Source organism: Nelusetta ayraudi, unplaced genomic scaffold (genome assembly GCF_046127955.1).
Source record: "Nelusetta ayraudi isolate G7.1 ecotype Tasmania unplaced genomic scaffold, CSIRO-AGI_Nayr_v1 ptg000048l, whole genome shotgun sequence".
Taxonomy (NCBI): Eukaryota; Metazoa; Chordata; class Actinopteri; order Tetraodontiformes; family Monacanthidae; genus Nelusetta; species Nelusetta ayraudi.
The window spans coordinates 4058895-4080000 of NW_027466098.1; the positions used below are offsets into that span (position 1 = coordinate 4058895).

The 21106-nt window shown below is 44.6% G+C and overlaps 1 protein-coding gene across 1 annotated transcript in view; it reads left to right on the forward strand.

Annotated features, from left to right (window-relative positions):
- The first annotated feature begins 3 nt into the window (after positions 1–3).
- akap1b (A kinase (PRKA) anchor protein 1b) overlaps positions 4–21106 on the forward strand; it is a 22718-nt gene continuing 1615 nt past the window's right edge. Inside the window, exons 1-11 of the mRNA XM_076035779.1 lie at positions 4–164; positions 3932–5349; positions 12207–12331; positions 12430–12556; positions 13956–14083; positions 14900–15077; positions 16535–16685; positions 16825–16892; positions 18108–18181; positions 18785–18850; positions 19844–21106. The exon at positions 19844–21106 is cut by the window's right edge and continues 1615 nt beyond it. Coding sequence (XP_075891894.1) covers positions 3957–5349; positions 12207–12331; positions 12430–12556; positions 13956–14083; positions 14900–15077; positions 16535–16685; positions 16825–16892; positions 18108–18181; positions 18785–18850; positions 19844–19906 — 2373 coding nt within the window. The 5' untranslated portion in view covers positions 4–164; positions 3932–3956 and the 3' untranslated portion in view covers positions 19907–21106. The remainder of the gene's footprint in view (positions 165–3931; positions 5350–12206; positions 12332–12429; positions 12557–13955; positions 14084–14899; positions 15078–16534; positions 16686–16824; positions 16893–18107; positions 18182–18784; positions 18851–19843) is intronic.

A 21106-nucleotide genomic window follows, 5' to 3' on the forward strand; every position in this document is an offset into this window, starting at 1 on the left:
AGTTGCCCAGCTGTTTCGTCTGTGTTAAGAAAAAAAAACTGGTGCTAGTCGGTCAACACGTGGGGAGGTGAGGTTGACTTTCCAACGGGGGGACACGTTTGGGGAAAAAAAATCCCGCATGATAGTCACACTCACCGTGGCGGCACCAAGGTCCATCAAATTCTGTAAGTAAATCGATCGAAACAAAATGCGACGAGAAAGGCGAGCCGTTGTGTTAGCTAACAGTAAGTGCTGTCGGGTTGGACAAGCAAACCCGATAGCCGTGCCATGCAAAATGTCCACAAAGCGTGACTTAGTTCAATTTTAACGCACGCGGGTGCGTGCAGAACGCAAGCGGCACTATTTAGGATGTGTTCCCCGATATGTCTGCAGCCGAGCCACTGTGTATTGTGTCACAGTCGGAGCGCTGTAGTCCCATGTCATTGAAACATCCAGCCTACTCATCTTACTTTTAACAGCCGGTCACACTAGAGCAGAGCTAGCCGCAACCGTTGTGTAACTTAGATTAGCTACCGTTAATTCTCCTATCTCCCTGCGGTTTCCCCCACACCTCTGTTCTCACCACAAGGTCGTGAATCAGAACACATGTATGCTAAGTTTGCAGAAAGCAAGTTGTTTCAGTTGACACATTTTATTTATTGATTTATTTGTACCAGGCCGGCTAGCCAAGCTAGCCCGAAGGGACCGAGGCCCGTGTAGGAGGCACCGTTTGGCTTAACATGTCCTTTAACCCTGCGTCAGTGTGGCACAGGTGCTCATCGGGTTACTCAGTTGCTTCCAAAGCTGTCTGATGTGTGACGTTTCGTGTCGTCGAGGTCCGGTGGTATCGTACACTACCACTAGGATAACGGCGTTTGTCTTTTCGATCGACTGTTAAGAACGATGCTGTACTTACGCGGCGAAGTAAGCACCGGGCATGGACTGGTCTCCGGGTCAAAAATAGTGCAGCGCAGTGGGCTTTGCGATTAGCCACGTTACGTTTGTTTTAACGTGTGTGTGTGTGTGTGTGTGTGTGTGTGTGTGTGTGTGTGTGTGTGTGTGTGTGTGTGTGTGTGTGTGTGTGTGTGTGTGTGTGTGTGTGTGTGTTTTAATCTTACTTAAATGCACGTTGTTGCCAACAACACGCTCGTACACGGTTCGCTAACTTGGGTTAACGTTACGCCCACTAGTTTCTGGCGTTTCTTGTGCATTGTTTGGAAAAGGGGAATGGCATATTCTTGAAATGCGCCACATGGTGACATCGTGTGAGGTCGGCACTGGAGAACCCATGCTCTCTCAATTTAAACTGCCTATACTTCACGACCCGTCTCAATGTTGTCAAAACGGTCAGACTCGTTTGTTCAGTGCTAGGCGATTGCTAACTTCCCCGGTAATTTGGCTGATTTGTGTCGTGATTGAGTTACATTTAAAAAAAAAAAAAAAATTTTTTTGTTTTAACAAATTCTGCTTCACGGAATGGCAAAGGGATTTTTTTTTTTGAAGGGTAGCATGACCACCTAGCTAACCCAGCTAGTCGTTTAGCTGTAGCTAAGCCTGCCTCCCCGTGCCGTGCAGTTACAGTAGACGAACTAAGTCAAACCTATATTGCATTTTTTTTTTAAACAAAATTAATAATTCACTGTGTTGTTTAGACTCGCATTATTTTTAGATAGTGAAGTTAGCACTTGACCAACGAAGCTCTTATTTATTTGACATTGCTTATTATCATACTTCTCGCTAAATTAGAAAGTTACTGAATAGTAACGCGATTTCCCGGAGAACTTGGACTTTCGCAATTTTCGCATTAACGTAAAGTTCTCGCATGAGTGCCGGTAGTAAATGTGGCTTTAATGCTGCGGTGTTCGGGTCGGAGTTCTGAGGAAGCTTTACGGGTTGTGTGCGGACTCCAAGGTCACAGAGTGAGTCTGGACTGCGAGGCTTACAAGTTGTGAGGCTTGACCTGTGAGAATGGCTTGATTTCGGTCCCACGGCTCGTTGTCACCTTGTCCAAGGTGAATATGGGGAGTGCCACCCCCTCCCACGCACACACACACACACACACACACACACTCACACACACACACACACGCACCAGCTCATTCCGTGTTCTGCAGGTGAATCCTTGACTTTGGATGGGGAGGGATTCTTGTGACAGCTGCAATATTGCCTCATCAGCAGTGTGGTCACAGTGGTCACTGAGAGGAAGGAATGAGCAGTTTACACCTGTGGAACCCTGCACCTTAGTTTTAGATTAGAGCTGAAGACTAAATATACTAAACCATTTACTCTTTACTCTTCTTAACTGTGAGTTGCGTTTTTCCATCCGTCTTGACTTTTTCTCAATCTTTATTCAAGTTCACTCATACGTTCCAGCGCTGGTGGTCGTGCCTGTCCTGTCCCTCGTGAACTTAAGCAGCGCTCAACTCTGAAATGATAGCTTCCGTGGGAATGGACGATCCAATTTTTCCACTAGGCATCGCATTTGAAAACATTCTCCAACCTTTCTGGGATTTAAAATTTGAACGTTAGCATTTTACCTTTTTCAAATTTGCTAGACACACAAACTGTTTTGATTAAAATGTGCTTGTGATATTCCCTGTATGTAGTTGAAAGTCTCTCATCTTCAAACCGAGCACACTTGTGCTGTGTCAGCTTTAAACACATTAGCAGTTACAAGATGTGTGGTCTGAGCTATCGCATTAGCCCAGTTCACTTTTATTGCTATCCAGTGACTGATTAATACGCTGGCAACGGCTGTACAGTCAGTAACCTCCCAAACACCTTAGAGAGTGTTTATCAGAGGTAGCAGCGACCTTTGCCGTCTGTTCCTTGAAGGGCACAGAACGTTCGTTCAAAGCGTGAGCCAAGTAGTGGCACTCGTTGTAAACGTCAGCGTTGGGAAGTGCAAATGTTTCAGCGCGGCATGACAGCTGTGTCTGGGAGCATGGCAGGTTGTGACCAAGTCCTTCCCCGGCCCATGTGATTGCTCCTGCTTTCGGCAGCTCTGTTAAGGAATGGTATGTGCACATGGCCTTTCCTTAACATGGTCAGGGAGTCAACTGGTGTTGGGCTGCACACCAGGAATGGTCAATGTACTGCTCCGCCCTTCATTTTGGGATCATCATTGTGTAACCCCGCCCCTTTTACATTATTGATGATTTTTGACAATCCTTTTATTTGGATTATATTCACCATTTTAATTCATAATCTGAGATGGGTTTTATTTTAATATATGTATTTTGTTTTAAGTTAACAAAAACACTAATATTCCTCTGACTAACTGCTACGATATTCTCAGACACTATTTTCTATTCTCCCTCTTTCTCTAAATTTAGATGGCTATATTGTTAGTTTTTTACAAGTGATTTCTGAATTAAATGTGAGAAGTCTTGGAAGTGCACTTTTTGTCAGTTTAGTATCTTTCTCCTGTGTGTTGCCTTAAAACAGATGGGAGGAGGGGGGGGGGCATACTGTCGTCTATTTGATTTGTCAGAGCCCTCAGATTAAGTGATGTGAACCTGATGTCTGTGTTGCACATGGTCACATTTTCAAATATATCAATAGAGCTCAAATTCAAAATTGGCTACGGTGCACCTGTCAGGGAGTCATTTGCAAGAATTAGCTCTCCACTGTTTGAAACTTTATTTTTGTCTTGATTTTATTCCAGACAGTCCAAAAACATGCATGTGAGGTCAATTGAACACTCTAAATTGTCCGTAGGTGTGCATGTGAGTGTGAATGGTTGTCTGTCTCTATGTGGCCCTGTGATGAACTGGCGACTTGTCCAGGGTGTCACCCTGCCTTCGCCCTAAGACAGCTGGGAGAGGCTCCAGCAGACCCCCGTGACCCTGAATAGGAATAAGCGGGTATAGAAGATGAATGAATGAATGAATGAATGAATGAATAATGCCAAATTAAAAGGTCTCGTGCTTGTTTCTTCTCACCCTTCCAGGTGTAGCTGCTAGTGCCCAGAGGAAATGCCGCTGAGGTTTCGTGCGGTCGTGCCCTACACGCTCCCCGGGGTCCTGGCACTAATTGGTTGGTGGTGGTACATCTCGCGGAAGAAACAGCGATTCATCGGCAGCCAGGACGGGGACCCGACCCCCTCGGTCCTCGGTGCGTCGCCACTAGAGGGCAGCAACGGTCTGCTGGAGAAAGGCACCAGGTCTCAGGCGGATGACGCGCAGAGTCCGAGCCACACGGCTCCGGTCGTCGGCCACCAGATATCGCAGGAACACAGAAACATTGCACAGGCGGCCCAGGACTGTGAGGCTGCGCTGCTGCTACAGCAGGGTTCTGTAGAGGCTCTCGCTGTCCACAACAAAGATGACAAATTCTTCCACGAAAGCCCTGCTGCTTTCCCGGCTCTTGGAAGAGGAGACGACCCGCAGGCCGTTGACCATAAAAACCCCGAGCAGCGACGCTCCTCTGCCCTCCCGTCGACGGTGGTTCGAGACGCAGATGTGGTGGTAGAAGAGGAGGTGGTGGTCTCGTCCCTCCAGACTCCCCCCATCTCCCCTCCCGCAAACCTTTCGGACGCCGAGAGGCCCGAGCCGGAGGGGGAGGTGGCGACGTACTGCACCGCCCTTCAAACGCAGGATAAGATGGTTCTGCAGAGAGTCGCCCGGTCGGAGGGCGACTCCCTGGAGATGCCTCTGCTGGCGCAGGAGCTGCACCAGTGCGCTTTAACCAGCACGCCGATCACCGCCCCCACAGCCCTGGCCCTCGACCCCACTGCTCGGTCGGAGGACCCCCAGGAAAACAGAGATCTGGAGCTCCTGGCCTGTGGACTCATCAGCGAGGTGATCTCGGCCGCCACGCAGGAGGTCCTTGGCGTCACGGAGAGCAGCCCGCCCGCCTCCAGCGGCACGTCGCTGGCCGGCGGCGGGCGGGGTTCCCCTCCCGAGGCAAGCCACCCGTTGGCAAGACCCTCGCAGGCTGGCCATAAGTCCAGGGAGGCGGTCCAGAACGGCGAGCAAGGCGTCGCGAACGGGTGTTCCCCGCACAGCGACGGCGTCCATCAGACGAACGGTGGCGCGCAAAGCCCCACATTGTTAAACGCACAGTTGAAGGGCGGTGGCGGTGCGCTGACCGAGGACTCGGCCTGCAGCACGTGCCACTCGAGCGATGCCGCCAACAGCGAGGACCTCCACAGCAAAGTGGAGGCGGCCCAGGCCACGCACTTTTCGGAAAGGGAGGTGGCAACAGCGCCCCTGCTGGCTGAGACCACCGCCGCTGCAGGGACGTCCCTGGCCGGGATGGAAGAGAACTCGGTGGAAGCCATGTGTGAGATCAAGAGGCTCAACGGGACGGTCCTGCTGGGGAATGGAGTGCTGGGCACGTGCGAGCTGGAAACTGATCAGTCTGGAGGTGAGGCGCTCGTCTTTGAAATCTGAATGAATAGTCATTAATTCAGTCAATCATTCAGTGATTCATTCAGTGTTGTGAATGAATCTCTTTTGTATGTTGTTCGTTGTGGATGGAAGCAGGGGGTCCCACCTCTTACAGCCGGCCTTGAGGCTCTGGGAGGTCAGAATTCTTGGACGAAGCGCTGATTGATTCTGATTCTTTGTAATAACCACACAGCCAAGCTGGTGTCTGAGGTTCCAACATCTAAACACAACATAGTTATACATCCAGACAAAAACCCATTCTGACAAACACTAAGGCCATGCAACCCCCCCACCCCTCCATGTTCAGAGTTCAGAATGTTAATTGCAAATGGGACAAAACTGTTTCTGAAGCGGGTTTGTTGTTTTGGAGGCAGTTGACCTGCAGCATCTCCCAGAGCGCAGTAACCTGAAGGCACAGCGTGCTGGCTGAGAGGGATTCGAGGTGGTCTTGCAATGCTCTGCACATTGTCCATTTACAGGTGAAGTGATTGAAGGGACCGTGGGGGTGAGCTGGTGATTTTGGATGCTCCGTTAATGATGCGCTGTAGCTCATTCTCAGGTTATTCAGTCTGCTACTTATCAGTGGAGACCGTTTCAACTGGAGCAGGGCGATGTGACCAAAAGCTCATTTTATATCCCGATACGATATCCATCACCATATAGCACATTTTTGGTTAATTCAATTAATTAACACCCTAAATATATTTTAGGGTGTTTTTTTTTATTTATATGAATAAAAAGAAATATATGTTAGTATAGTATTGTTATAGTATTGTTTTATATGATTGACATTTTCTGCAATTGTGTCTAAAGGAGGTTCATTTGTGTTTCAATGCGCAGTATCGTTGGCTCGTTAATTAGTCAAGAGGTTTGGCTTGTCGGAGCCTCACAGCTGGTTTTATCTTTTGAGTGTCGCATATCTTTAGCTTTTAGTTTTAACCGCCATAAAACCTCCCGTTTTCCTTTCTATTCATTTCCTTTTGAGTCGGCGGACACTGAGGCAGGAAACCTTAATAACAAAAATATTAACTAACTTTTACTGGCACGACGCCCAGTCAACCTTAACATGTACCTTTCAGGTCTTTGTGTTCTAAAGTAACTCTGAAGTTCCACTCTGTCCTTTCTCCACACCGTCTTTTCACGAGTGACCCGTTTGTTCTCAGTGACGCTTGTTTCTAGCGAGCTCCGGCGTGCTCCAGGTCTTCTTCTTCTTCTTCTTCCGCCTTCAGGAGTAAACACGCGGCGCCACACAGGCCGAGCGTAGGCACTACATCATTTTCAGTAGTTTCCAGTGTATTCGTGGAAACAGGATCCCCCCCCCCCAATCCAGCTCCGTGTAAAAGCGTTTCTTTTTTTTCTTTTTTTTGAGTGCAGTTTCGAAGATCTGCGGTTTCAGAAAAATCCGACTTCGTGTAAACAGCCTCTAAATGTATTTGAAGGTTTATTCTTGTCACACTAAAATAAATCACTGCATTTGACTCACACAGCCTCAGTCACTTACTCACCCCTAATTCCAAGAACTTGTCGTCCAACAACAATTCTCTTCAATAAGGTGGTTAAACTGAAAGCTAAAGATGTGTGACACTCATAAAAGCGCCGACTCGCCAAATGCCTTCACTAATTAATGAGCCAACGACACTGCACATTGAAACACAACTGAACCTCTTAGACACAATTCATAAAATGTTCATAAAAATAATATTCGGAAAATTGTAGTAAATATATTTTAATATAATGAATATTTTTTATTGACATAAAAACACCCTAAAACGTATTTAGTGTTTTTATTACTCTCTTTTGTCCCTCTCACACTGATCTCACACTCATCCATTACGATGACGTCATTTGGTGACTTCTAGCGACTTTTAGGACAGCCAATAGCGACTTTCCTTACTGAGCAGTCTGCAACACTGGAATTTATTTATTTATTTATTTCATTATATTGATGTGTATAGAAGAATAACAGAGGCATTTACATGTGAGGAGAAGTGTAAATAGTCCTTAAAAGCACCTTAGACATGGTATTGAAGTAAACGTTGGTTAGAGCTGGGCATAACAGGGTGAGATAACAGGGTGAGCCTTCACATCTGTCACAGGCATCTAACACATTTGGGGAATTCCGGGCCAACCTTGATTTGGAATAGTGACATCTGAATACGACTTTAAACTGTATCAAGGTCAGGCAAGCACAAATAGAGGTTTTGTCGATGACTTTCAGTGCGGATTCCCACCATCTTTCATCAAATCCTGCTCACGCTCCCAAATCTCCTTTGTGTTCATAGTTAGATAGTCATCATATGGCTGGATAGAAGTATAAATCTTTGAAATTAAAGACCTTTGTGAAGGATTAAATTGTAGGAGTTCACGCCACGGCTGCTTAGGCGCAATGTGAGGGAAGTTGGGAAATAAAAATGTTGCACAATTCCTAATCTGGAAATATCTAAAGATATGAGAGGGTGGAAGATTAAATTTAGTGACCAGATCTGTGAAAGAACAGAAGATCCCTTGTAGAAATCCTCAAAACATTTCAGTCCCTTATCGTGCCATAGGGATAAAGTGGAATCAGTAAATGTGGGTTTAAACACAGGACTGTTGTGCGGTTAGACCTCTGGGGGCAGTAAATTTAAACAGTTTTCTAAATCAAAACCATATCTTGAGTGTGGTAATAACCCCAGGGTTGCAGGTAATGCCAGAGGGGTTAGCGATCATCGGGCCTGTCGGCAAAGCTGACAGAGAGAATGGGGGACATGACTGCTTCCAGCTGAGACCATGGTACATTAATGGATTTGGACCAGAATATCATTTTAGCAATGTTTGTAGCCCAGTAGGACAGTTGAAAATCGGGCAGAGAAAGGCCGCCATAGAATTTACAATTCTGAAGTATTTTTTGCCTTACTCTGGCTTTTCGACCATTCCACAAAAAATGACAAGTAATCGAGTCAACCGTTTTAAAACAGAAATTTTTCTGGTAAGACTATAGGCAAGCACTGAAAAAGACAAACTAATTTTGGCATCTTAACAGTATTTATTCTCCCAATCAAAGAGAGAGGAAGTGAACCCCATCTTAGAAAGTCTGTCTTAATCTCAGTTAAAAGGGGAGAGAAAGTTTCGTCGTAAAGACATTTGAAGGACCTGGCTATGTTAACCCCAAGGTACCTAAATCCTCAATGACTTAATTTGAAAGGAGTGTCTAACTGGGAGAGTTGCATCGCCAATTTCTTGACAGGATAGCAGTCGGTCTTCCCAACGTTAACTTTATACCCTGAGAATCGTCCAAATCTATTGAAGAATGAAACGATGGTGGGGCAGGCTCCAACTAGGTTTGTGACGTATAATAACAGATCGTCAGCGTATAATGATAATTTCAGCTCTGTCCTGGTAATGCCATTGATGGTGGGAGAGGTCCTCAAATAAATAGACAAAGCTCTATTGCAAGTGTGAACAATCGAGGGGACCGAGGGCAGCCCCATCTACAACCTCTGTTTAGAAAAAAAACTAAACAGATTGAATATTGTTAGTCGTAATACTGGCCCAGGGGAGAGTATAGAGCAGGGGTGTCCAAACTACGGCCCGCAGTCCATTTTTAATTGGCCGGCTAGAAATGTTATAAATAGAATAGAATATGGCCCGCACTTCAACTTTTGCCTGAGTGTATTGCACTTCTTAGTTTTAACACCAGGGGGCGATAAATAGCAATAATGCGCATCAATTCTTTCACTACCCTGCTTTTGCGCACCACTTTCTGAGATGCGTTTTTCTTGTTAACGCACAGAGTACACACCGCTGTGCACAGCGTACACACTGCACACGCAAAGTCAGCTGATCTCATCTGATGCAGATTTCCTCCTTGATCGAGTGACATTTGTCAGGACCTTTGGCACGAGTGGCGTCGGATCAGCACCGCAGCTGGATGGCCCGGTTTACACACCCAGCGCAGCTGACACTCACCAGAATAATGCAGCACTCCTGTTATTAAGTCCAGTCCAGTCTGTTAATGTTGACAACCGTTTCAAACGAACGTTAACAGCTGTGTTGCTAAGCCTAATAACTTAAATAACAAGCTTGAAATTGACCCGTCCCATTTTCCCCTTTATTGGCTGCTGTTCTGAGAATGAGCTAGCAAAGCTTTTTCTTAATGAATCAATAAAGAGCCATTTATGGAAAGCTGTGATGGAGACAGGTTTGTCTTTAATTATATTCAACAGTTTAACATATTTGACCACTTTTAATTTATTTTTCTGACTTTTAATACACTAAAGTTAAGGCTGTATACCTAATTTCTAGTAAGTGGCCCAGCCCCTCCTATATTATGTATGTGGCCCTCAGTGAAAAAAGTTTGGACACCCCTGGTATAGAGAATGCATAACCATGATATAAAACTTTCACCAAATCCGAATTTAGTTAGGACTGCGAACAAATAATCCCATTTGACTCTATCGACCGCTTTTTCTGTGTGGGTTGATGTCACTACTTCAGGCCTGGTTGTTGATTCTTTTGAATAGGATTATATCGCACAAAGTGCAAGCAACACTGGAATCTAACGAAGACATCACTTTGCTGTCATGTTCCCCAACTCTCAGCTTTCCAAGTCATTCACCTGTGGTGAAAATAAAACAGCATATATTGCTTTGATTGCACACATTTGCTTTAACAGTAAAAATAAATTGAAATGCTTATGACATTTTGGGGTCTTAAATTGTATTTGTTGAAGTCCTAAAATGTCTTAAAAAGCATTAAATCTGACTTTTAAAAAATGGTGCAAGAACCCTGCCTTCAGTTGTGGTGCTGAATATTGCGTGCAAATCAAAACGCGAGAAATGGCACCAATTTGAGGCTGGAGTTGTTAGTGTGGGAAAAGATTGGAAATTTAATTTCAGCCTATATGAACACAATGATGGTGAGGCATTTCCATGTGGCAGCAGTGTAACAACCCATGTACTATGTAGCTGTCCCACCGTTGTGCCTCTACAACTCTAACAGTCAAGCAGGCAGTCTGGTTCATAGATGTAACCCACAGATTTCACTCCATATTCATGTCATTAGGCTGAAATTGAAATATGCTGTCTTAAGAGTTGACTGCAGACTGAGGGAACAAGGGCCACAACCTTCTCACCTTTGGAGCAGTTGTCGTGTTTGGTCAGTTGTGGCGATTTGTTAAAAGGGATGTGACAACAGGCTCATACAACAGGTGGTCCTATGAGTGTCTGAAAGAACTAATACTTCAAAATAAAATAAAATGGAGAATAAATGCTTTCGATGTCAGTCTTCACTTTCACTTTTCCTTATGTGCAGCAAAACGTGTCCAGTTGGAATATGCAATACTATGATGCACAAATGTGGAATTTTCGGTCAAAAAAATAAATTGCCGTGATGGCTAACTGATATGTACAGTGCCCATTCTGAAATACACATCAAAACTCTGAAATTGGAAACCAATGCCTCTTTATTCCAAAACATTTTGAAAAGCTGATGTATCTTATATTGAAGTGGATTTTTTTTCTTTCTTTTTTTCAAAAAACAGAAGTTGGCATCCAATGCAATATGGCAATAGTCGGAATAATAATCCATTGAAAACCAGCAGGTGGGACGAGGATATCAAGTTCGTCTCAGGCTCCACATAATCGACCATATGGGCGTCAAAAAAAAAAAGAAATGAATTAAAAAATGGCATCGGCCAATTCTGATCTGATTGTCGATAATTTGTGCGTCCTGACCAGAATCACAGTTACCTTTGAATTTACACAAACGTCTACAAAGAAAGTTCTAATTTATTTTCCTCTGGTGCACTGTGGAGGTGCGTAAGGCTGTTTTTCAGAAACTGTTGACTTGTGCTGACTTGGCAGCAGCAAACTCTGTAAACTTGAAGGACTGGTCGACACTCGTTGAAAGTCCTCTCCACTGATAAATGGCACGATGGCTAACCTGGAGATGAGGCCCTCGGTCCAAACATTCTGAATCATCCTTTTAAAGGTGAACATGGATTCAGAAATACAACAATGAACTGCACTGCAGCGTCAATTCAAACAATCACACGTTTAAGTACTTGTAGAAAGTGGTTTAAAATGGAATAATAGCCGTTGAGTGTGGATGCTCCTGCCTTGTTTCATCCTGATCCTCATGCGATCGCTGTGCACTCCTCCTCAATATGCTTGCTTGTTTGGGTTCTATCTAAGTAGAACTGAAGGGAAAATAAACAGTCCTCTAAGTAAACCACTGGTCTGGAGAGATTCTTTCAGATACTTGGAACTCTAAACAATACTGCATACTGTACATGTTTTATATGATTCCAGTACATGCTGGCCCAGTCAATCCAAGACTGCAAGTTTCAATAAGAAATGGCACATCTCTCTGAAAAAATGAACAATAATCATTTGGGATGCACCGATACTAATACCAGTATTGGGTATCAGTACCGATACCGGGGTTCAGTACTCTACTGCTCTACATAAAATGTGTCCATACCACGACACAGATACCAGTTGTATACTGTATATATGCATGTATGTATATGACAGTTTTGTTAAATTTGTGTTTGTACTGCAGTGAAACTTGTGAAAGTCACCCATGTTCTAGAAAAACTAATTGTAAGTAAGGAGAAGTAATAAGTAATTCTATAATGTTTAATGGCCTTATTATGTCCTCAGTATCTGTATTTGTGAGTACTGAAATGCAAGTACTCGTGGTATCGGTGCATCTATTAAAAAATCTGTACTGATGCACGTTGAAGTTCTGTAAAATCCTAATCTGTTTCTTTTAGAATGAAGTTCAGTGCAACTCATTAACCTCTGCTCTCGCCACGCTTGGGGCAGAATCTAACACCGTGTGTGTGTCCAGGCTCTGACGTGAACAGCATGGACTCTGTGGACAGCGGCTGCACGATGGGTGCCGGCGACGCCCAGGGCAACCACACCGCGCCCTCCGGCTCGGAGGTCGTCATCTGGGAAATCGAGGTGCCAAAGGCAAGTTGGCACCACCAGCGAAACAAGTAAAAATATTCCAAGCGTAACCACTGTGTAGTGAAACACGGCAGTAAACCTGTTTGTTGACCCTTCGGCAGCACCTCGTCGGGCGGCTAATAGGAAAACAAGGGAGGTACGTGAGCTCGCTGAAGCAGAACTCCGGTGCAAAGATCTACATCTCCACCCTGCCTTATACGTCGGACTTCCAGATCTGTCACATAGAAGGTAACTGGCGATGCCTCAAGTCCTGCACTCATCCATCCCACAATGGGTTGGCTGAATTAAAGGTCCAGTGTGTAATATTTGGCTTGATTAATAATTTTCTTTATTGGTAAAAGCTTAATATACTGCCCATAAATACATTAATAAAAAGTGTATAATGGTACAATAAGTACAATAAAAGTCATTTGGTTTTCTTACCCTTAGAATACATATATTTATGTATATACATACAAATAGATCAAGGGTCTTACTCCCAGTTAGCTGCCATATTTGTAAGGAAGCCTAGTGAGGACAATCCAGCTGCGTTGACGGCGCGTTTTTCAATGAGGGTGACCGCTTGCATCTTCAAATAAACGAAGAACAAAGAAGATGGACGAGTTATCCAGGTTTGGGTGTGCAGGCCACTGTACCGTAGTTCACTGCAAAGCTCAGGAGGGGGAGGGAGAGTGAAAGACGGTGCAATCGAAAATGTAACCACTTGATGTTCCCGTTTCTTCTTCACGTATCTCCAAATATTACACACTTGGGGCCAGATCCACACAGAATGGAGCGTGGTGGTAAATTGCGGCGCCTTTTGCGACATGCACATTGCTAAGCAGTGGAGCACAGACAAAACTAAACGCACATCAGGAATGCTGCAATATGAGTCCGAGTGCGGTTGATTGTGCGGCAAGAACAAACCTCAACCGTTGTGTCAGTTTAATTTGTCGGATTTCAAAAAGAAAAACTCTAGCGCTCCTGTGTGCTTTGGGCATTACGACCGCTGTCATGATGGGAAGGCAGTCAAGGCGCGTCACTATATTTATATATGTTGTCGTTTATTGTTATATATTTGACAGTTACTGCCGCCTGAGTGCAATTTGTAACCATTTAGTGGCTACTGTGATCGAGTAAGTGCGGTGCAGGTTCCATGTGTAAGTAAACTTTAACTTAGCAGTGTTTTGCGTTCTTAAAAATAAAATAAAAATTATTTCACTTATGATAATGTGTGTGTGTGTGTGTGTGTATAACATTGTTCTATATACACACACCTCATCATCAGCTCTTCAGAGAGGAGAGAGTTGCTCTGACACCAGAAACACTTTGACAGATGGAAACTGCACCTGGGTCTTGGCAGGCGCTGTGAGCGCAAAGTCTTTGTCAGGCGCCGTTTCGAATTATTCACATTTGTATAGAAGAGGGTCTACAACCCTGCCGCTAGCTGCTGTAGGGCTGTGCATTTTCTGCCACTTTTCACCTTTACGTCCTCTCTGTGGATAGGAGCCACTTTTTTTTTAGTGCTATTTGCACAGATTTTCTGGTGCAAACGCCGGTTAATGTGGATCTGGCCCTTAACCTTTTTTCAAAGAAATGCTTGCACTTCAGACGAGGTTGTTTAATTTGTTGTCTGGCATGTCGACAGGCTCCCAGCAGCAAGTGGATGCGGCGCTGGCCCTGATTGGGATGAAGTTCAAAGACTTGGATTTGACCAACTTGTACTCCCCTCAGCCCGCCTCCCTCACGTTACCATCGCTGCCCATGACCTCCTGGGTAAGAACATGAGCCTCATGATTTCTGACACTTTTGCTGCTCAAGCAATGAAATGAGATTCTGTCACACTGCGCTATGAAATGTTTCTGAGTGACAATCTGTCTTAAGAAGTGTTTCTGAAACGCCTGGAGAAGTGGGGTCCTCCTGCTACCTGGTCATCTCCTCCACCTAGTCTGTTCTAGTCTTTAGGCCATGTTGCGCACGAGGACATTTTTTTTAAGCAAACTATTTTCTGATTTGCCTTCAAAAGAAGCTTTGTACGGACAAAGCGGACTCCAAAAATGTCGGCGTCTCGATCAGTGTTTCTCAACTGGTGGGTCGCAGCCCAAGAGTGGATCGCGGAGTTGGTTTTGATTGGGTCATGGCTTCATGACCAGTCTTCCTTTTGTTTGTTTTTTTCAAAAAGGTGTTTTAATATGGATATGTATGTATATATACATATATAGAGAGAGAAGGTGTAGGGTATTTATTTTGCAGAACACACAATTCAAGTCAATAATTTTAATGATTTATTTACTAAGACATGATAGAAAGTGGGCTAGCGTTTTTTGTTTTTTTTTTGTGGAAGAAATTTGGGTTGCGACTTCATGATAAGGAAAGAAATGTGGGTTCTGAGACGCCACCAGTTGAGAACTACTGGTCTCGATGAAACTGCTGCATGGTTATTCCCTGAAAGCAAAATAATTTGTCTGCTCAAAGTGACACCTGTCCTGGTGCAAACATTCTCCTTTTTTCACGCGTTTGCCTGTAGATTGAGTTCCCACAACGACGTTAATGTTTTCTATTTAAATAAAAGTTGGCGCATCTCTTTTCCAGCTTCTTCTCCCCAGTGGAGTGATGGTGGAGGTGATCATGGTGAACATCGTGTCAGCGGGCCACATCTTCGTGCAGCAGCACACCCACCCCACCTACCATGCCCTGAGGAGCCTCGACCAGCAGATGTTCCTCTGCTACTCCCAGCCAGGCACCCCTGCCCTGCCCTCGCCTGTGGAAGGTACATCTGCTGTCTGTTGCTCATCTGCTGGAAAAATGTTGCTCTGGTTGCCTGTTCAAAGAATTGAGCAAACCTTTTTTGGAACGACATTTAAACTTAAATCGTGTCCAAACTTGCCGTAATTTCCGGACTATAAAGCGCACCTGAATATAAGCCGCAGCAGCTAAATTTAGGGGAAAAAACAAATGTGTACATATACAAGCCGCACTGGACTATAAGCCGCAGGTGTTTCGTCAGGAAACGGGTCCGCGGATCGGTTCCGCGGCTGCGAGCCTGCGACTCTGGACTCGCACCGCGGATCCTGTTTGCGGGGTCCCGCTGCGAGCGCGCCGTGCTCGGAAACATTATTGCCTTGTTCTGTGTTTGCCCTTTTCTTGTGATATAGAACTGATCAGTATTTCTCTATTTCCTTCTTTGACAGCCAGATCGACTGCCTTTAACTTAAAAGCTGCATCATATGCAATTCTTCGTTTGTTTTCCATAATGAGGGTTTGTGCGTGAAAACTTCCTTTGCGCAAACTGTCTTGCTCTCGTTCTGTCTCTCGTACTGCATTTGGTTCCACTTTTGCTTTCGTTGTTCGCGCGAACTGCCTGTCTCACTCTTTCCCGAGCCCACCCAAAAATCCATAGTTGAGAAGGTCCCCTAGTGGCCGTTAGCTGTAAAAAAACATAGATTAGCCGCACCGTTGTATTAGCCGCAGGGTTCAAAACATGGGGAAAAAGTAGCGGTTTATAGTCCGTAAATTACGGTAGTTTTATGTGAGATTTTTTAAATTGAGATTATCATGTCATCAAATGTCAAGCATAACTGCAATGATAATATTGGTTCTATCCTTTAAAGCAGCGGTGCCCAACCTTTTTACACCACGGCTGGGTTTAATGTGAGACAATATTTTCACGGACCGGCATGAAAACTGTGGTATTTTCTAAATATAATAATAAACATGAATCCACTGTGCACACGTTTGGAGCTTTACCCACATGCTGCACATGCACTGTTCCGTCCAGCTCAGAACTGCATTTCAATTCAATCATTTATGTACCGGACATGAAAGAAAGTGTCAAGCGATTTTATTTTGTGGGAGTTGAGTTGTGGTTCCGAAGACTCTACCAGTTGAGAACCACTCCAATGAACAAAAACATTTCCATTGATTCGTACGTATGCCTTTCAAACGCACACAAAAAAATTGTCTGACAAATTTGCATTGACACTATATTTTGGATTGAGTAAAATTGAAAGGGTGACTGAAAAAACCTTTTCCAACTGCTGTACATCTGCCTTTGGCGACCGTAATCAGAAAAGATCAGCTGATCGGCTGTCCCGTCACAAGGAAGAATCCACAGTTCCACGACCGGCTCCGTACATTCGGGTGCTCGGTACGCCCTCATTACTTTTGAAACTCTGCGGAGTCTCTTCGATGGCATGAGACTGACGGCTGATTGGACTCTGTGTGCAGTCGGTGTGATCTGTGCGGCCCCGGCGTTGGACGGAGCCTGGTGGAGAGCTCAGGTCATCACCTTCTACAAGGAGAACAATGAGGTGGAGATCCGATACGTCGACTACGGCGGCTACGACCGAGTGAAGATCGACACGCTACGGCAGATCAGGTGATCAGGAGAAGTCCTCGTGCAGTGAGGGCGGAAAGTGGAGTTTTACAGCAGCAACCTTTTCTTGCACGTGAACACCGTTTTTATTGTTGCAAGTCCTTGGTTGATGGAGGAACTTTTTCTTTTTCTTTTGTTTTAGGTCGGATTTTGTAACGCTACCGTTTCAAGGTGCTGAAGTACTGCTGGATAATCTCGCCCCACTACCAGGTATGACATAATTTGATGATTTGCCACCTCTGAGGTTTCAGGAGCAGCTTCAAATTGAATTGACGAGAACACCGTTTTTCAACCTTTTTTGAGCCATTGAGACACATTTTTTCCATTGAAAAAAATCCCACGGCACACCATCAACCAAATATATTACAAAGTTACACATTACACAGGCTAATAATGACAATATAGTCTCTTCATTTATCTATACTCACTCAGTGTGAAACCCGCTCAGCTGCACTCAAAGCTGATATCCTGTGAGAGATTGAGGGAGGAAAGTCGGCTCGCATTCCTTTTAAAGCATAGTCGCGTGACAATGGAATGTTGTTGTTTTTTTTCGACTAATTAAATGAAATTTGTCTTTTTTTTCACAGCACATCTGACATTATCTAATGGTACACTTAGTGTGCCACGGAACAGTGGTTGAAAAAAAAAGAGGACTACAAATAGCCTTTGTCTGTGTATAGTCTGTAACAGAATTTGGATGATATAGCCCCCTTCTCCACTGGCCAAAAAACATAGTGTAAGTCCCACTACTAATCGGAATTTGGTGGCAGTGAAGCAGGCCCACCAAGGCGCGCTGAAACGCGACATAACTCGTCAAACAACCCGGCAAGCGGCCCGGGTTGAAATCGGCTCGGCTCGGCTTGCGGTGGAATCGGGACACCCACACACATCGCATTTTTTACCTGCCGCACGGGATGACATTGAGCGTTGCGTGCCCTCAGTCATAATATCGCGCCAGTCGCGGCTTATATCAAGTACTGATGCAAAGGTGTTTAAGTACGTTCCATCAGCGCTCGAAAACGGCTCATTGTCCTCTGGCTTTTACGCGTGAACGACACCATCGTTCCGCGAAAAGTGCCCAACAACAAAGAACACTGGCCACCGCCAGACTTCAGAATTCTGCCGCACTTTATCTACACAATCTCAGCGCGATGACGTCAGCAGACACGCAGCGGTGAAAGCGGAGCTTGTCGGCGGGGGTGACACCCCGCTGGTTTTGGTCAGCGGAGAAGGGACTAAATGCCCATCGATTGCGCGTCGTCCCGCATTCAAAAAAACCACCGTGTCAACACCCTAATTTTAGTGGAGAACAGGCTTATGATGAAAGTGAAGGTTCATGGGTGCAAAAAAATAACAAAAAAAAGATTTTGAATGTGACACCAGTCAAACTGTGCATTCACCGGTTTTGCTCATGTGCATCATCAGGAGAAGATCAGTTCTCCCAGGAGGCCACGACGGCAATGGAGGAGATGACGAGAGGAGAGCCATTGCTCGCTCAGGTAAGTCGGCCTTCTTCTCCGCTCTTGTCTCGACGGATTCATCACCTTTGATACATTTGTAGCACAAACTGAAATGCTTTGATCTTATTGAATATTGCAAAAAAAAATCTTTCTGTGCCAAATTCCAATATCCAAGAAAGTAAATCTTAGCGTCTGTGAGCCAATAGTCATTTGATAATGTGTATCGAGATCTGAAGTCGCTGGTGATTGGCTTTCATATTATAGTGGCTTGAACTAAAGTAACTTTTGTTTATGAGTCATCATACTTAAGATTTTAAAGTGTGTCTCCACGTGATGAAGGTAGATTAAGATAGAGCATTTGTGCCATGGCTGTAGCGGCAAATGACACAACAAAGGTGATTTGGAGGAAATCCTGATTAGAGTGTACAGCGAAACACAAAATTAAAGTTTTGGGTTGTAATTGCAATGTATTTTTGTTGTTTTCAAATTGGTTTTAAAGCATCTGGTGTCAAAAAAGTATCATTCAGAACGTGGAACAGAAATTGTTGGCATTGTATCATAAATGTAATGATACCCAGCCCCACCTCTAGAGGGCCTAAGGCGACTAACGGTGCCATTTGTCTGGCTTTTGTCTCCATTCAGGTCTCAAACTACGACACCAACACAGGCCTCCCGCTTGTGCACTTGTGGAACATAGTTGGAAATGAGGTACGGCATCAAACGGAACCTTAGCGGTTGCTCCAAGTCGGGTTTGGAAAATCTGATACATTAGAGCAGGGGTGTCAAACTCACTTTAGTTCACGGTCCACACAGAGGAAAATATATTCCCAAGCAAGTCGGAGCGGTAAAGTCATGGTATGGTTATAACAATGTAAAAATAACAACAATTTCAGATTGTTTTCATTGTTTTACTTTGTGCTCTTTGAGCACTCTGCAACCACTTTCTCTGTTTCGACAGAGGCATTTTGGGGCAATGAGTGGAGCCAATAGGAGACTTTCTGGGGCAGTGAGAGTAGCCAATAGGAGACGTGATAGGGTAGGTAGAAAAACAATGTGGCTTCAGAGTGGCTGTACTTGGTGCCGACTCGCTCAGCCCCGGTATTAAGTTTGTTTGCGAAGCAGAAGCAATAATGAATATTAAATAATTAAATATATAATTAAAACATCAAGTGGACACATTTAGAAGAGTGGTTCCTTTCATTGAAGAATTCTTGCAGCTCACTTTTATACTTTGCAAAATCATCTCGCGGGCCAGAAAAACCCAGTTCATGTGCCTGATCCGGCCGTGGGCCATACGTTTGACACCCCTGCATTAGAGTTTAATGGGGAACTAACGTGGCCATTACCAGATTTGATTAAAATAGTTTTGGTGTTCTACAACAAACAAGGTTTAAAGAAACCACTAGAAGGATCACTTTATGGCCTTTTTTGACATGATAATTGAGTTAAAATGTTGCCAGCATGTGGCTCCTCTGCACATCAAGAAGGAAACAGATGCACCCCCACACACACACTTTTTTTTTTCACCTTTTAAATTTCATTTTACGTATGAGAGAATCTGCGAAATAGAGCTGTACATCCAATTTGCAAAATAGGGTTGGTGAGTATGAATCTAGCAGTTAATGTGTTTTGTATGTGGTTTTTACCTGCTATTGATTTCAAGTGAGTGTTGTTACCTGACCGCTGCTCCTCTCCTTCCAGATAATATCAGTGAACCGCTCACTGGCAGATAAGGGCCTTGCTGTTTGGGTGGACGGATTTTAAAAACTCCACAGTTGGAGCACCTCTCGTTTCTTTTTTTTTTCTTTTTTTTTTCTATTTTTGTTCTTTTTTTTTTGATGTTTTGGATTTTCTTGTTTGTGTAAATTTATTGTAAAAAAAAAAAGAAAACAGCAAAAAGATGTTAAAAAAAAAAATGACAATAATAATAAAGGTTCAAGGATCTAGGTTTTTCCACCGCTTACCTTCCCACCACCGTCTACTGACCGGACAAGGACTCCGTGGTCTCTACATCTCCTGGTCGATGATGATATGAGCAACACGGTTGATTGTAGAAAGGAGCCAGACAAGCTTGAAAAAGACTGACGGCACAACAAAAGTTGCGCTTGGAGTGCAGCGTCGCAACTTTGGACCCTGCAAGAGACACAGATTTCTCTGGGTCTGGGTGAAAAGCAGCTAACGCCCCCCAAAAAGCCACTGAACTCCTGACAGTCGTCACTGCTGCCGTGGGTTCTATTCCCACTGACTTGCACTGTATCACCACCAAGAGGGGCAACATCTCCAAGGAGGTCGAACCGACTTGATGCTCGCGAGTGTTTATCTTCCTTTATACACGCACTTTTGGGGGGAAAAAAACAAACAAACCTGGTTACTATTAAGCTTCCCAATCCAAATTTTAGCGCCCCCTGGCACCCATCTTGAGAACTGAAAGGCAACAAATGATTGTTTCTCTGAAGACCACATCTACACTGCATCACGGAAACATTTGTGAGGTTTCTTTTTAAAAAATCATGTCAACGATCTTAACGTGTTCTTACAAGGGGCGATAACACTGCGAAGTCCTGCCGCTCCTCCTCCGCTGCTGTAGGATGCGCTGCTTACTCTGGACATCATGGGGAGTCTGCTGACTCGGACCCACTCTTATCCACGGCTACTTTTACTTTTTCTAACCGTACGGGGCAGATGCAAGAGTGGCTATCCAGTCCCCATACGAGCTAATTAAGTTTTTGACTTGTGCTTCCTCATTACAGTTCTTTCTCTCTAGACTGAGTCTTATCGTAAGAATGAGATTTGATGAAACGAGTGACCCTAATATTCCCTCAGAGATGAGCTTCGATATCCCCGTGTGAAGCTGTAGTCGGATTTTTTTGTTTTGTTTTGCGCCTCAGTCGGTCGCTTTAGTTCAGATTGAAAGCAGCCAGTGTAGGAAGAAGCTCCTCCTCCTCCTCCTCTTTGGCTGCTTGC